We start from the raw sequence: 12,294 nt of genomic DNA on the forward strand, positions 1-12,294 counted from the left end.
TCTTTATGTGTAAGATTTTTGTTTTTGTTTGTTTGTCTGCTTGCTTGCTTTGCTTTTTTTTTTTTTTCAGATGATCTCCATGGTGATCAAGGGATGCTGTGGAGATGTGAGAAAGCAGGTGATGGTTTCTCCTTTTGAAGACAGTGGCTCTGGCTCTTTAGCATCTCCTACTGTGCAAAAGGCTGATTTGCAGGTGTAGCACACGCCCACCATTTACAGTAAGACTAATTCTGTTTCATCTTGAACTAAAAATGTGTGTGGTTATCTGAGAAACAACACCTGTCTCAGACCAGTTTTGTTTATAAAATACTTGATCAAAGAAATTGTTTCTGAGTTGCTTGATGAGGTTGATAAGGCAGCGCCCTATTTCTCAGGCTTGATTGGACACCACGGATATGATATGGCAACAATAGTTTTTAAAGGCTGGAAAATAGAAGATGTTTAATATGCACTCTTAAAGGCCTTAACTTGAGATATTATTTTTATCTCATTCTCAAAGTGTGACTGTCAATGACATAAATACAAAATATGATTTTTTTCATATTTCCTGATATGGTGTTAAAATGTGAACATTTCAATTCAAGACTTCAAATGCTAACATTCCCCTTTCCCACCTCTGTCGGTCCCATGGGACTTCAAAGGTTGTGTCCAACTTGAAGCATTTTTTAAAAGGCTTTCTTAAATATATTCTCCTTTTACAGAAAAAAAAAAGGAGCTCCATATTTTTCAAATGTATTTATGGCTAGTGTGTCAGCATATACTTATAATACTAGCACCAAGGAGTCTGAGACAAGAGGATTGTTAGCCTAACGCGACCTTCAGCTACATAACAAGGACCTCTCTCAAACAAAGCTTCTCAGTCATTTTGTCATTTTCCAGATGTCTTTACTGGCCACGACACCCAGGTCTGGGACTCAGCAATGGACAATACAGTTTCTCTTTCTTTTCCTTCCTTCCTTCCTTCCTTTCCTTCCTTCCTTCCTTCTTTCCTTCCTTCCTTCCTTTCCTTCTTTCTTTCTTTCTCAAGATTTCTTTATTTTTATTTTTTTAAATTTTTTAAAAATTTTATTTTATTAATTTATTCATATTACATCTCAATGGTTATCCCCTCCCTTATATCCTCTCATTTCTAGAGGGGAGAACATCCTATTGGGACTCTAGATGAAAGATTTCTTTATTATGTATACATGTTTCTCCTGCATGCACAACTACAAGCCAGAAGAGGGCACCAGATCTCATTATAAATGGTTGTGAGCCACCATGTGGTTGCTGGGAGTTGAACTCAGGACCTTTGGAAGAGCAGCCAGTACTCTTAACCTCTGAGCCATCTCTCCGGCCCCAATTCTTACTTTCAAAGAGGTCACAGCTCAGTGTGTGGGTATTCAGTGAGGTTAAGGGTGACAAGGGAGAAAAATTACTCAAAGAGTATGAAGACCATCCTAGAAACACAGCTATTCGTTGGCAGAGGAGAGCAGAAAGCCAAGGATTCAAGGAGGATGGGTGAGCAGAGGATGCCCAAGTTGAGTCAGGGTGAGGAAGAGTGTGAATACAGGGTTGGATAGGGTGAAAGACAGCCGACCAACAGGGGAGGTGACAGCACACATTGAGAAATAGACACAGAAGAAGAACATTCCAGAGCACAGGACTTACACAGAGTTGCAGAGAGATAAAGCCATCAGGCCTGGGTCCAGGCCAAGCTCTGACATCTAATAGTCACATGACCTTTGGGAAAACTCATTTGATTGCCCATAACCCTTAGGTTTTTTCACCTCTTACACATAGGTAAGTGGTCTTCTGGTCATGTAATCAGCAGAGGCAATTTTCTTGGAACTACATCAAAAATTCCAAAATTGGAACAATGAAAAAAAGATGCTGTAAGAGTTTAACAACAACAAAGGAATTTAGTCTAGTCAAGGCCTGCTAACATTTAACAACACGAAAATGTAAATGTTTTAAATGCTTCAAATGTGACTTACCACCATGCCTACAAGTTAGTGTGTGTTTCTCTTTTGTTATGGCTACAATGAAAAGATAGAGGGGAAAAAAAAAAACACCCAGAAGAAAAATAAATCAAGGGGCCTATTTTCCATATGTTTGAATAATATCCAGCAATTTTTAGAAATGAATTTAGCAAAAGTTCGAACAATGCATTTCCCTCATCATTTGCTGAGAGGAAGCCTCTTGATTAATGTAATTAAAGGGTTGCTTGTAACTCAAGACTCAATTAAGAAAATAAATTTGGCCTTATTACTTTACTTCCAACTGGTGGTTTTCCTAGTGTGATTTTTGAGCTAAAATCTGTGGCTGCTTTGTTCATGACACATGAATTGTTTTAGCACATCCTTTCCCCTGCTGTGCATATGATTAAGAAAGCAGAGGTTAAATAGTGCACTAAAGAACTGGGTAAATTCATTCTATTTTTGCCCACAGTGCCTGTTAGTCCTCCCCCTCTCCCCTTAGGACTGCAAGAATGAAGAAACCCATTATCTTGTCCTGAAATTATTTAAGATATGTTCTTATGCTCACAATGTGGCTTCTCTCCCTTCACATTTTCCAGTACACTGATTTTGTGCTATCCGTGCTGAAGGTCTTACACGTGCCAGAACAGGCAACCAAACGCAAGTGCATTCTAACCTTTATTAAGCGCGCGCGCGCGCGTGTGTGTGTGTGTGTGTGTGTGTGTGTGTGTGTGTGTGTGCTGGACACCGTGATAAAAATTTCACACGCATTATTTTATTTTTTACCTTATGATAATCCTAGGCATGTGTTCATTCTCATCTCTGGGTGAGGAGCAAGAGGCTCTGAGAAGCTACGTTGCTATTTGCAAGGCTCCCAGATAACAAGGGACAGAAACCAAGGTGCTAATTCTGGTGTCTTTTTCCTCAATCTGGGCTCTTATCCATGTTAATTTTTTGTTGTTGTTAAAGAGCTTTGATCTCTTCAATAGTAGAGCATCTCATATACGGTTGACACGGTGCATGGGTTTAATTTCAACTGTAAATAAATCTTAGGTTCCATTCAACAAATTCGAAGCAGTCAGTCTTGCCTTCACTGTGCTCGTAGTCTAATGCTGTGGGGACTCTAGTGTCTCACAGGCCAGCATTGTGGGGGGTGAGGCAAGGCAGAGGGGAAAACACGCACTTGACAAGCTGCAAACAAAACAACCCACTTTGCTTTGCTTCCCATAAGCATGTGCAGCCCATTGCTCTAGGTCGTAGCGTTGACAGCCATGCAGCTGTCAAACTCAGCCCTGAGAAGCTTCTTTGATCCTCTTTCTTCACTTATGCACCAGTTGATCCATAAGTCCTTCTAGGGCCACTTTGGACTACTATATCTAAAATAACTTCTTTCAACCTTTTGGGCCTCCATTTTGTTCCAAGATACTGAAATCACAGCTGTCACCAAGGTAACATTTGCTCTTCCTCTTTTCCTCAGGCAGCCATGGACAAGAACACCCAAAGCAGACTATGCAAGGGTCACAAAAAGGTTGTCATCAAAGTCTACACAAAGGTGAATGGTGTGTGTGTGTGTGTATGTGTGTGTGTGTGTGTGTGTGTGTGTGTGTGTGTGTGCACGTGCTGTGTGTATGTCTGTGCTTGTGTGCTCATGTTTATTTCAGCTCACAGCTGTGGAACGTTCTAGTCCATGACTGACCAGTGGCACCATGGCTTCAGGCCTGTAATAAAGTGAGTTGGCACATCACAGTGGAGAAGAGTTATTCCCCTCTTGGCCAGGAAGCAAAGATAGGAAGACAAAGGAACCAGGCCCACACGGACCCCTTCTCAAGGGTGTGCCTCTGCTGACTGAAGGCTCTCCTGCAAGATCCCCGCCTGCTGAAGCAACCCCTCCCTGACCCTTCTTCCTGAAGGCTTTGTCACATCCCAGGAGCAGCATTCCAGGGACCAAGACTTTGGCACTTACACCCTCAGGGGACCCTTATTTCAAGCCACAGTATGTAGATTTTCCAAATGTGAGCACACAGAAAAACAAAATAACAGAAAGCTAACAAATCTTAAAAATGCAAAACTACCGATTAAATTAAATGTGTCAATGACCCTATCCATATCTAATACTGCATTTTTGTAGTTTTTTAGCTTCAGACTCTGACCAGCTCTCCAGACACAGCAATACTGCAATGTTTTTCATAGACAAAATATTCAATTGTTCCTCTATCCTGGTTAGTAGAAATGCTTTTAATCACGGATGGTTTAGGGCCATTTCAGCCTCAGAAGTTCTCACTGGTAATAACCAGTGCATTTTAGGATTGACGCAAACTATCAGCAGACATTAGCAAGTTTCCTTCAGATGTGGGCCACAGATTTAAGGTTCTGATCAGTTTCTTTTATGTAAGGGACAATTTGAGATGTTCTTTATTCTTGAGTGAATGACAGCCATTATCCAATTTTGTGCTGATGCCCTCACTGGGGAGGCACGTCATGCATGTCAAGTGATCTTAGTAGATACTAGGATTCTTTTCACTAAAATGTAAGAAATTTAAATGGCTTCTCCAGCGCTGCCACGTGAGCTCCTCTTCTCCCTTAATGATGTTAAACACTCTAGAAGCCTGCCCACTGGTGCTTAGCATCTTTTACTGGTTTTTCCCCCATGATCTGAATTTGGGGGAAATCGCACGTTAGGGTTTTTTTTTTTTTGTTAGAAGAACTTGTTATGATTTTTAATACTCTTGCTTCATCTCTCATGATTGTATGATGATTTTTTTCCTCCACTGTTTTTTTTTCTTTTTCTTTTTCTTTTTTTTTTTCTTTTTTCTTTTTTTTTTAGTAAACCAATTTTCAGATGACAAAAGATGTCTTGCATGGAGATCCAAGTCAGGAGGTAATCATTTCTCACTTGTTGAACTAAAACATTCCAAAAGTCTGTCCAAATTACAGTTAAAATGGTATACTCAAAATGTATTGAATCAAATGTTTGCATTTCATTTGCACTTTGGTTTTTATTCCAAGTCTTCAAAAATATATTTTAGAGTTCTTAAAATGTCATTTAAACTCATAGTAGAACTTGACTGGCTTTTCACGCAGCTGATGCTTAGAAGAATTTTCCACATGCCAGCTTCTGGTTTCATGCATCTTGGAGCTAGTTTCTCCTCCACTGTTCATGTATGTCCAGAGCCTGGCCACAAAAGTATACATTCACACTGCAATGTGACCTCGGACCTGGCACCACCTTTGTACAACGATGTCACAGTGGATGGTAGGAGAATCCTGTACAAAGATGGCTGCAGAAAGTTTACTGTACAAGTCCTCTGCCTCACGGTGAATCAACAGCCTTTCCACTATGCTTCTCTGGCCTTGGGTCACTAATTGTCTGTAGGACTCAACGCTTATATGCCGCACTCTCCATATATTGATCTTAATGTAGTTAACACTAAACTCTTTCCATCGCAACTTCTCTCAGCATTATGAAAAAAGTGATTTTTACTAATTATGTTGATGGCATAATCACTCTTTTAGGTAATTACTCATTTGACCTCCCTGTTCCTCAGAACTGTGCCGGCTTTGATTCATCTTGAGGTCCTAGATCAAGGATCCCCACCTCCTTAATGCTATGGCCCTTTAATACAGTTCCTCATGTTGTGGTGACCCCCCCCCCCACCATAAAATTATTTCCTTTGCTACTTCATGACTGTAATTTTCCTAGCTGGTATTTCTGATGGTCCTGGGTGACCTCTGTGAAAGGTGACCCACAGGTTTGGAAACCATCGCCCTAGTGGTCATTAAATTTGGCATCAAAGTTTCTTTACAGTAGAACAGTTGTCTCTACCTTTCCATCCTTATAGCCAAACCCTAGCCATGTTTTGTAATTCCCCCCTTTCTTATCTGGCTAATTAGTCTCTCTGTCCCTAATGGCTTCTACTTCAAAATGTTGTGTGCATCAGAGCCAAGTTACTTCCCTCAAAATTCCACTCTTATGACAGTCTCACACTCAAAATCTACAAGCTAAAGTGCTGTCAGTAGTGCTTTTTACCACAGACAGAATTTTAACTTGAGTTCCCTTCCCCTACAAACTAAGGCTACTTTTATATTTACCAAATAGATGGATTTGGATGAGTTGGCCTGGTAAGCCAGTTGTGATCTGATGGCAGTGTTGAGTGTGGGATGTTTTCTAAATAGACAGTGTATGTTTTCAAGGGGGATGATTTCATCCTCAAGCAAGATTTGCAAAACCAAAGGTACCCACTGCTTGCCATGAATTAACTTCCTGGTGCATACATACTAGCCTTCAAAGAATTCAGAATTGTTATTGATTTCTGTAGGACTCTGCTTCTTCTGTAACCTCTGCTGAAAGAGATTGCTAGAGTAACTGTGGTGACTCATAAAGCGTTAAGAGTAGATGTTCTGGAGGCTACTTTAATGACTTAGAAGAACAAAAAGACAGAACAGAAACGAACACCATTTATAATTAGCAATAGCCATTTGCATATAAACAGCAAATGTTGCCAGATTCAAATTTGATCTTATTAAGAGAGTGAGAACATAAATGTGCAACCGAAGAATAGAGGTCTTGTGGCATCTATAAGTGTGTGTGTGTGTGTGTGTGTGTGTGTGTGTGTGTGTGTATGTGTGTATATGTGTGTATGTGTGTATGTGTATGTGTGTATATGTGTGTGTGTGTGTGTATGTGTGTGTATGTATGTGTATGTGTTTATGTGTATGTGTGTGTGTTTGTGTGTGTGTATGTGTGTATGTGTATGTGTGTGTATGTGTGTATGTGTGTGTGTTTGTGTGTGTGTGTTTGTATGTGTGCACGAGTGTGAGGGCACACGCTACATATGATACAGTTTTCTTTTCCCATACCCGTGAAATTAAACTGCCTCTATGTAGTAGTATCTAAATTGCAATTGTCTTTATTGTTTTATAGACCAGAGTTTATTATCTCTGTAGTCAGGCTGATTGCCTACAATTGAAAATGATTTGGATTTAAATTAATAGAGTTTTACTGTACATAATTTGTAAGAAGGCTTAAACTACTACATAATTTATTTTCCAATGCAGTTAAAATATAACATAGCATTTATTAAAATAATTTTCTGCTAGGGTAATACAAAAACTTATCCAGTTTTGGCGTGGTAGGGATTGCTGGAGATGAGATCCAGGGCTTAGTGAATGTTAGGCAGGCTCTCTGCTACTGAGCTACAGCCAAGATTTCAGGAAAAAAATATTCTGAGGGAGAAGAATATACAACCAATGCTTTGATTCTGAGCTTCTAACCAAAATTTTAGAATAATGAAACATGAAAAGCTGTGGAGACAGGAGAAGTGGCTCGGAAGGTAAGAGTGCTTACTGTGTAGTCGTGAGGATCTGAGTTCGCACTCTAGCAACTGCATGAATGCCAGGAAAGGCCTCATGTGTCTGTCACCACAACAGTGTGGGCGCTGAGACAGGGGGGTTCCAGGGGTTTGCTAGAGACCCTGTCGCCAGGGTCTAAAGCTGAGCATGATAGACCGAAGCACGTGGTATCCTCCTCGCCCTCTATAAATGCACAGGACATCATTTGTGTACACATATGCATGTAGAACACACACACACACACACACACAGGGTAGGAAAGGGTCGCTGTGTTTGTTAATAGCATAGTGACTTTGGTGTATTTGGAAAGTATTTAGTTCCTAAAGTGACAGAAAACTCTAACTTCCAGGAGACTTTCAGGAACCAATATTTTATCTTGTCTTCAGGAAGAAAACCGTTCAAAGGCACCAAGGTGGCTCGGCTTTGGGGAACCTAGTCTCTTTCCAGGCGCTCCTCTGCCTGCCTCTAGTTTAAAGACCAACCCAGAATGACTGCTCGGCTTTCAGGTATCTCTTTCACATTCTTGACAGAAAGATAGACAAGTAAAAATAAAACAATACGAAACTTACCTCCCACCTCCCAGCCCCCACCAGCCATCAATCTTTCCCACCAAACAACAATAGCAAACCATCCCAAAGCTGCAAAACCCGGTAGGTCACGTGGCCTCTGTTTCACTTACTCTCCATCCTGCTAACTGTCTTCTGTGACTAAGAAAGCAGGAAACGGACGGACGCTGAGAGACAGTACCTAGACTGGACCACCAGATGTTGTCCTCTGTGTCCCCAACTGTGAAGTAATAAACCATAGCTCCTATCTTCCTATATCACCAGAGAAGGGGGTGGTAGGAAGACTTATTTTAGCCAGTCATGCCCAGCTGCAGCAGATTACAATTTAAATTTAGTTAATTGACTGTTTTTTTTTTTTTTGGTTTTTTTGTTTTTTGTCAGCCAGAAGCTAAAGGTGTTAAGCCACTGCCTACAGTAAGTGCTGTGACCCCTGTCAATACTTTTCTTTTTCATTGTGCTCCATGGAACGCAAGCCAGTGACCCGGTTTTGCAGACAGCACAGGGACCCCCTGGTAGGACATCAAACCACAAGGCTTCCAGTGCCTTCAGGGAAAATAACTTCAGGAGTCAGGTCTGAGCCCAGGCTCCCCACGCTTTTTTTTTCTTTCTTTTGCTTCTCTGACTCTCTCATCCAGAGTAGGTTTTGTTCTAGGTCACGTGACAGGAAAAGCAGAGAGAGGAAAAGTAATTTAGGAATAAACAAACTTTCCCCCCAAGGGATGTCGGTGATAAAACAACATGAACATTTCCAGCTGAATCTTGTGCACTGGAAAGAAGGCCTTTGCTGTTTGAAGAGGACAGTGGGGATCTCCGAGAAGGCAGGTGTGGAGACTTAGTGCCATCGGAAAGGAGAGATTGCAACAACCCGAGGCTGGTTGGGCTGGCCAGAGACGTAGGCTCAGTATTTAAGGATCACAGTTACCCAGTTTTAGACAATTTCACTTTTGAGACATTGTCCAGACCAAATTGACAGAGGTTGCTTTATTATCCGGGGGTCTAGCATGGGCTCTAGGACATCATCTCTTTGATGGTGACCTTTCCAGAAGAAGGCACACCCTAAAGTATGGGATGGTGTGAAGGTTGTGATGAATCTCCTTGAGGAAACCTATTTTATCTTATTTATTTGAAGTCTGATGTATTATGTCTTGGATATCACCCCTGTTGGCAAATATCGTTTTTTCTAGAATTTTTGTTTTTTTAAACCCAGAAGGCAAAAGATGCCCAGCACTAAAATTTCTTCACCTACTTTTTGTCATTATTTATTTATTTTAATTTTAATCATGTGTGTTCAATATATACAGCCCTGGATTATACACAATATCTTCATACAAGTGTATGTTATGCATTGAACATAATTTATCTCAACCCTGTAGCCCCCTAATGTCTTTTTTCTGAGTTTGTTTTTTTTTTTTTTGGGAGGGGGAAGGGTAGGTTGGTAGGTTGAATTTCTCAATTAGGCTTCTAATCTAATATGGTCCTACTAATTAAGGCATTTTTGCTAAAGGAAGCTGTACTCCCGCCACACGTTTTCTTATGCTATTTCTGTTTTGAGGATTTCTGTTTGTCCTACAGTTCTAGTGTGGATGCGCTTGCTCTTAATCTCTTGATCGGGGCTAAGGCTTCAGACAGAGCTGAGCTCACTTCTCAAGTTCTGAGCTCTGCAGTTACCTAATAGTCTGTAATTACTGACGTTTAGACTTTGAAAATCCAGTGTTTTCCCATTTCCATTTGCAGGAGACAGATTTAAAGAGATTTACATGAAGAGCAAAAAAAAAATCCATTGTATTTTAAAGTCAAATGCTGCCTATATTTTTCTTGTGTCCCCCTGAGCACTGTTAAGGCACCTCCTTTCCTTCTTAAAGAGAATTTCCATTAGGGTCTAGTGAGGTGGTTCTCACCTGTGGGTCGTGACCCCTTGGGGGGGGGTCAAATGATTATTTCACAGATGTTTACATTATATAAATATTGCATTAATGTAAATATGTCCGAGATTTACATTACAATTCATAACAGTAGCGAAATTACAGTTATGAAGTAGCAACAAAAATAATTTTATGGTTAGGGCGTGCTACAACAGGAGCAACTGTATTAAAAGGTCGCAGTGTTAGGGAGGGGGAGAAGCACTGGGTCTGGCGGTTCTTAACACATGTTGGGGAGAGAGGCAGGCTTTGAGTTTTGCGTAGTCACTGGGGGGTCTGTGTCTTTACCATAAGTGAATTTGAAAAGGTTGCATAAGAAATCCATGTGCTGGTGCAGGAAAACACAACAGGGGAAATACAGGTCATCTGAGTCCACCAATTGGAGGATTTTGCATATTTTGAAATCTACTTAGAAATTTGTATCAAGAGGGAAGACATACTGGGGTCTATGTGAGTGCGTGTCTACGCATGTGTGTATCTGTACCATATGACACAGATCACACTTTCACATCCAGAAAATTGATCGTAAGAGGAGAATCAGTGCTGGGAGAAAAATATAAGTAAGCGAGTGATTTTGAGACAAACGTCTAATAAGCGACAATGATTTATTCCAGGTGAAAAATACAAGTCTTCTAATGGGGCTAAAAATTTAATGGCTTGAAATTTTAATAGTCACCTTTTGCAAACACTTAAGGAACACAAGTTCATAGTGTAATTAAATTAAGAAGTTTTTTTTTTTTGTCATTACAAATCATAGTCTTGATGCTTATAACATGAAAACCAGTTTTCATTGAACAAATCTGAAAACTGTCTTTACTGAAGAATTTATCTTTCTACTTCAGGGTCTGAGGTTTTGGTTCCCACTTTAGTACTTAATTATTTAAGTTAAAAATCAAGGGAAAAGTGACTTCAATGAAATAATTAAGACGTAAAGATGAAAAGCTGCTCCCCTCTTTCGTGCGTGTTGATCTGCAAATCCTGTGAACTGTAAATGCCTTTTGGATTTGAAAAGCAGCTTAATGTCTAGTTACAAATCGAAGAAGTAACTCAACTGGATAGAATTTCCATAATTCTGACTACCTTAATTTTTTTTTTTTTTTTTTGCCACTGCCTATGGAAGAAACGAATCTTTCTTAAGGGCAGGCAAATGGAGCTTTAAGCAAACCTCCACAGGAGGGCACCATAACGTGACTCTGCTTCAAGCTGCAGCCGCTGAGGTCCACTCTGTCCTTATCCTGGGTTTGATGAAGTGTCTCAAATAGACTGCGCAGTCCCTGAACTGGAAAATTCTGTCGTCAAAACTCAGGAGAGTAGGGTTCATGTGAGTCTGCGCATCTCTATCGGTTAAAAAAATGACTGTAAGCAATTTAATCTTTCTTTGGAGGGATGCAGTGATTGTAAAATTTTTATCTTAAAGCACAGTAAAATGGGCCCGACGCATGCTTTAAACAAAGCAAAAGCTAAACGGGTCAAAGCTACAGCATGCTTTAAAAACGGCTGGTGTATTTTAGAACCGGGAAGCTAATTAATCAAAACTGAAGACATTACAAAAAAAAAAAAAAAAAAAAAGAAAAGAAAAAAGTGCACTTATTGCTTATCATTGGGATGCGTTTATAAATTGTTTGCATAGATCACATTATTTTCAAATGATAAATATTACTTATGATGACATGTTTAGCTAACTAGATGGTAGATAGGTAAATCAATCTTAGCAAACATGGAAACAAACTCAAAATATAAATTCTAGAGTGCCTCACTCTATTGCCATACAGACTCTGGAAATACCTACTACAGTGTTTACGGTGGATATTTGGCCTAACTATAAAGCTTTTAAAAATGTCCCTTTTCCTAACTCACAACTTCAGTAGTATATTTTCAAACCATTCTCCAAGAGATAAGAAATGTTAATATTTTACTAGATTTAAGTCGATATAAAAGTAATTATGATCTTGGCAGTGGCCATGCCTCTTTGTGAGACTGGCCTTATTATCCTGAGGACTAACAGAGCCTTGTAAGACCAAGCCAGCTGCACTGAATAGACAGTTTCATTAAATTTGAAAAGTAACAGGCCTGGTGGATATCGATATAGATTATATGGTTCCAATAACTGTTTATGTAACATACATATTTCCAGTAAGAAAACTATTCATCTCATTATAGTTCTTGCCCAAAAATTTCATGTGGGCTAATCTTAACAATGTGTGTGTGTTGGGGGAGGGGTCAGGGCACTGGGAATTTTGAGAGCCTCTGTGTGGGGATGCAAGTGACTTACTTTCAAATCATGGTTTGATAGTCTAGGAATTTGTTGTTGAAACCAAGTAACATAAGTGCAGCATAAACCTGACAGCTACCGGAGGCTACATTCCTTATTAAAAACCGATGCGATCAGGATTTCATACCAAATGAGCCTGGAGAGATGTCTCAGTGGGTTAAAAGCACTTGCCATGGGCAACCTGAATTCATCCGCAGAGCACATGGTAGGTGGAACTTATTCCTGAAAGT

At 40.0% G+C, this 12,294-nt stretch overlaps 1 protein-coding gene and 1 long non-coding RNA gene across 4 annotated transcripts in view; one reads left to right on the plus strand and one right to left on the minus strand.

Annotated features, from left to right (window-relative positions):
- The window catches only part of CABCOCO1 (ciliary associated calcium binding coiled-coil 1), a 104,087-nt gene that overhangs the window by 21,956 nt on the left and 69,837 nt on the right, over window positions 1-12,294 (minus strand). Inside the window, exon 6 of one of the 2 annotated variants that reach the window (XM_084754444.1) lies at window positions 8,362-8,521. The exons of the other annotated variant lie outside the window; for it this stretch is intronic. Within the exon in view, the coding sequence (XP_084610570.1) occupies window positions 8,501-8,521 (21 nt within the window). The 3' untranslated portion in view covers window positions 8,362-8,500. Of the gene's footprint in view, window positions 1-8,361; window positions 8,522-12,294 lie in introns of those variants that run through there. 2 annotated transcript variants of the gene reach the window in all.
- The window catches only part of LOC311581904, a 77,018-nt gene continuing 64,798 nt past the window's right edge, over window positions 75-12,294 (plus strand). For both annotated transcript variants that reach the window (XR_014773924.1, XR_014773925.1), the window contains exon 1: window positions 75-218. This is a non-coding gene — a long non-coding RNA (uncharacterized lncRNA). The remainder of the gene's footprint in view (window positions 219-12,294) is intronic.

Source organism: Acomys minous, assembly GCF_964271855.1.
Source record: "Acomys minous genome assembly, chromosome: 13".
In the NCBI taxonomy this organism is placed as follows: Eukaryota; Metazoa; Chordata; class Mammalia; order Rodentia; family Muridae; genus Acomys; species Acomys minous.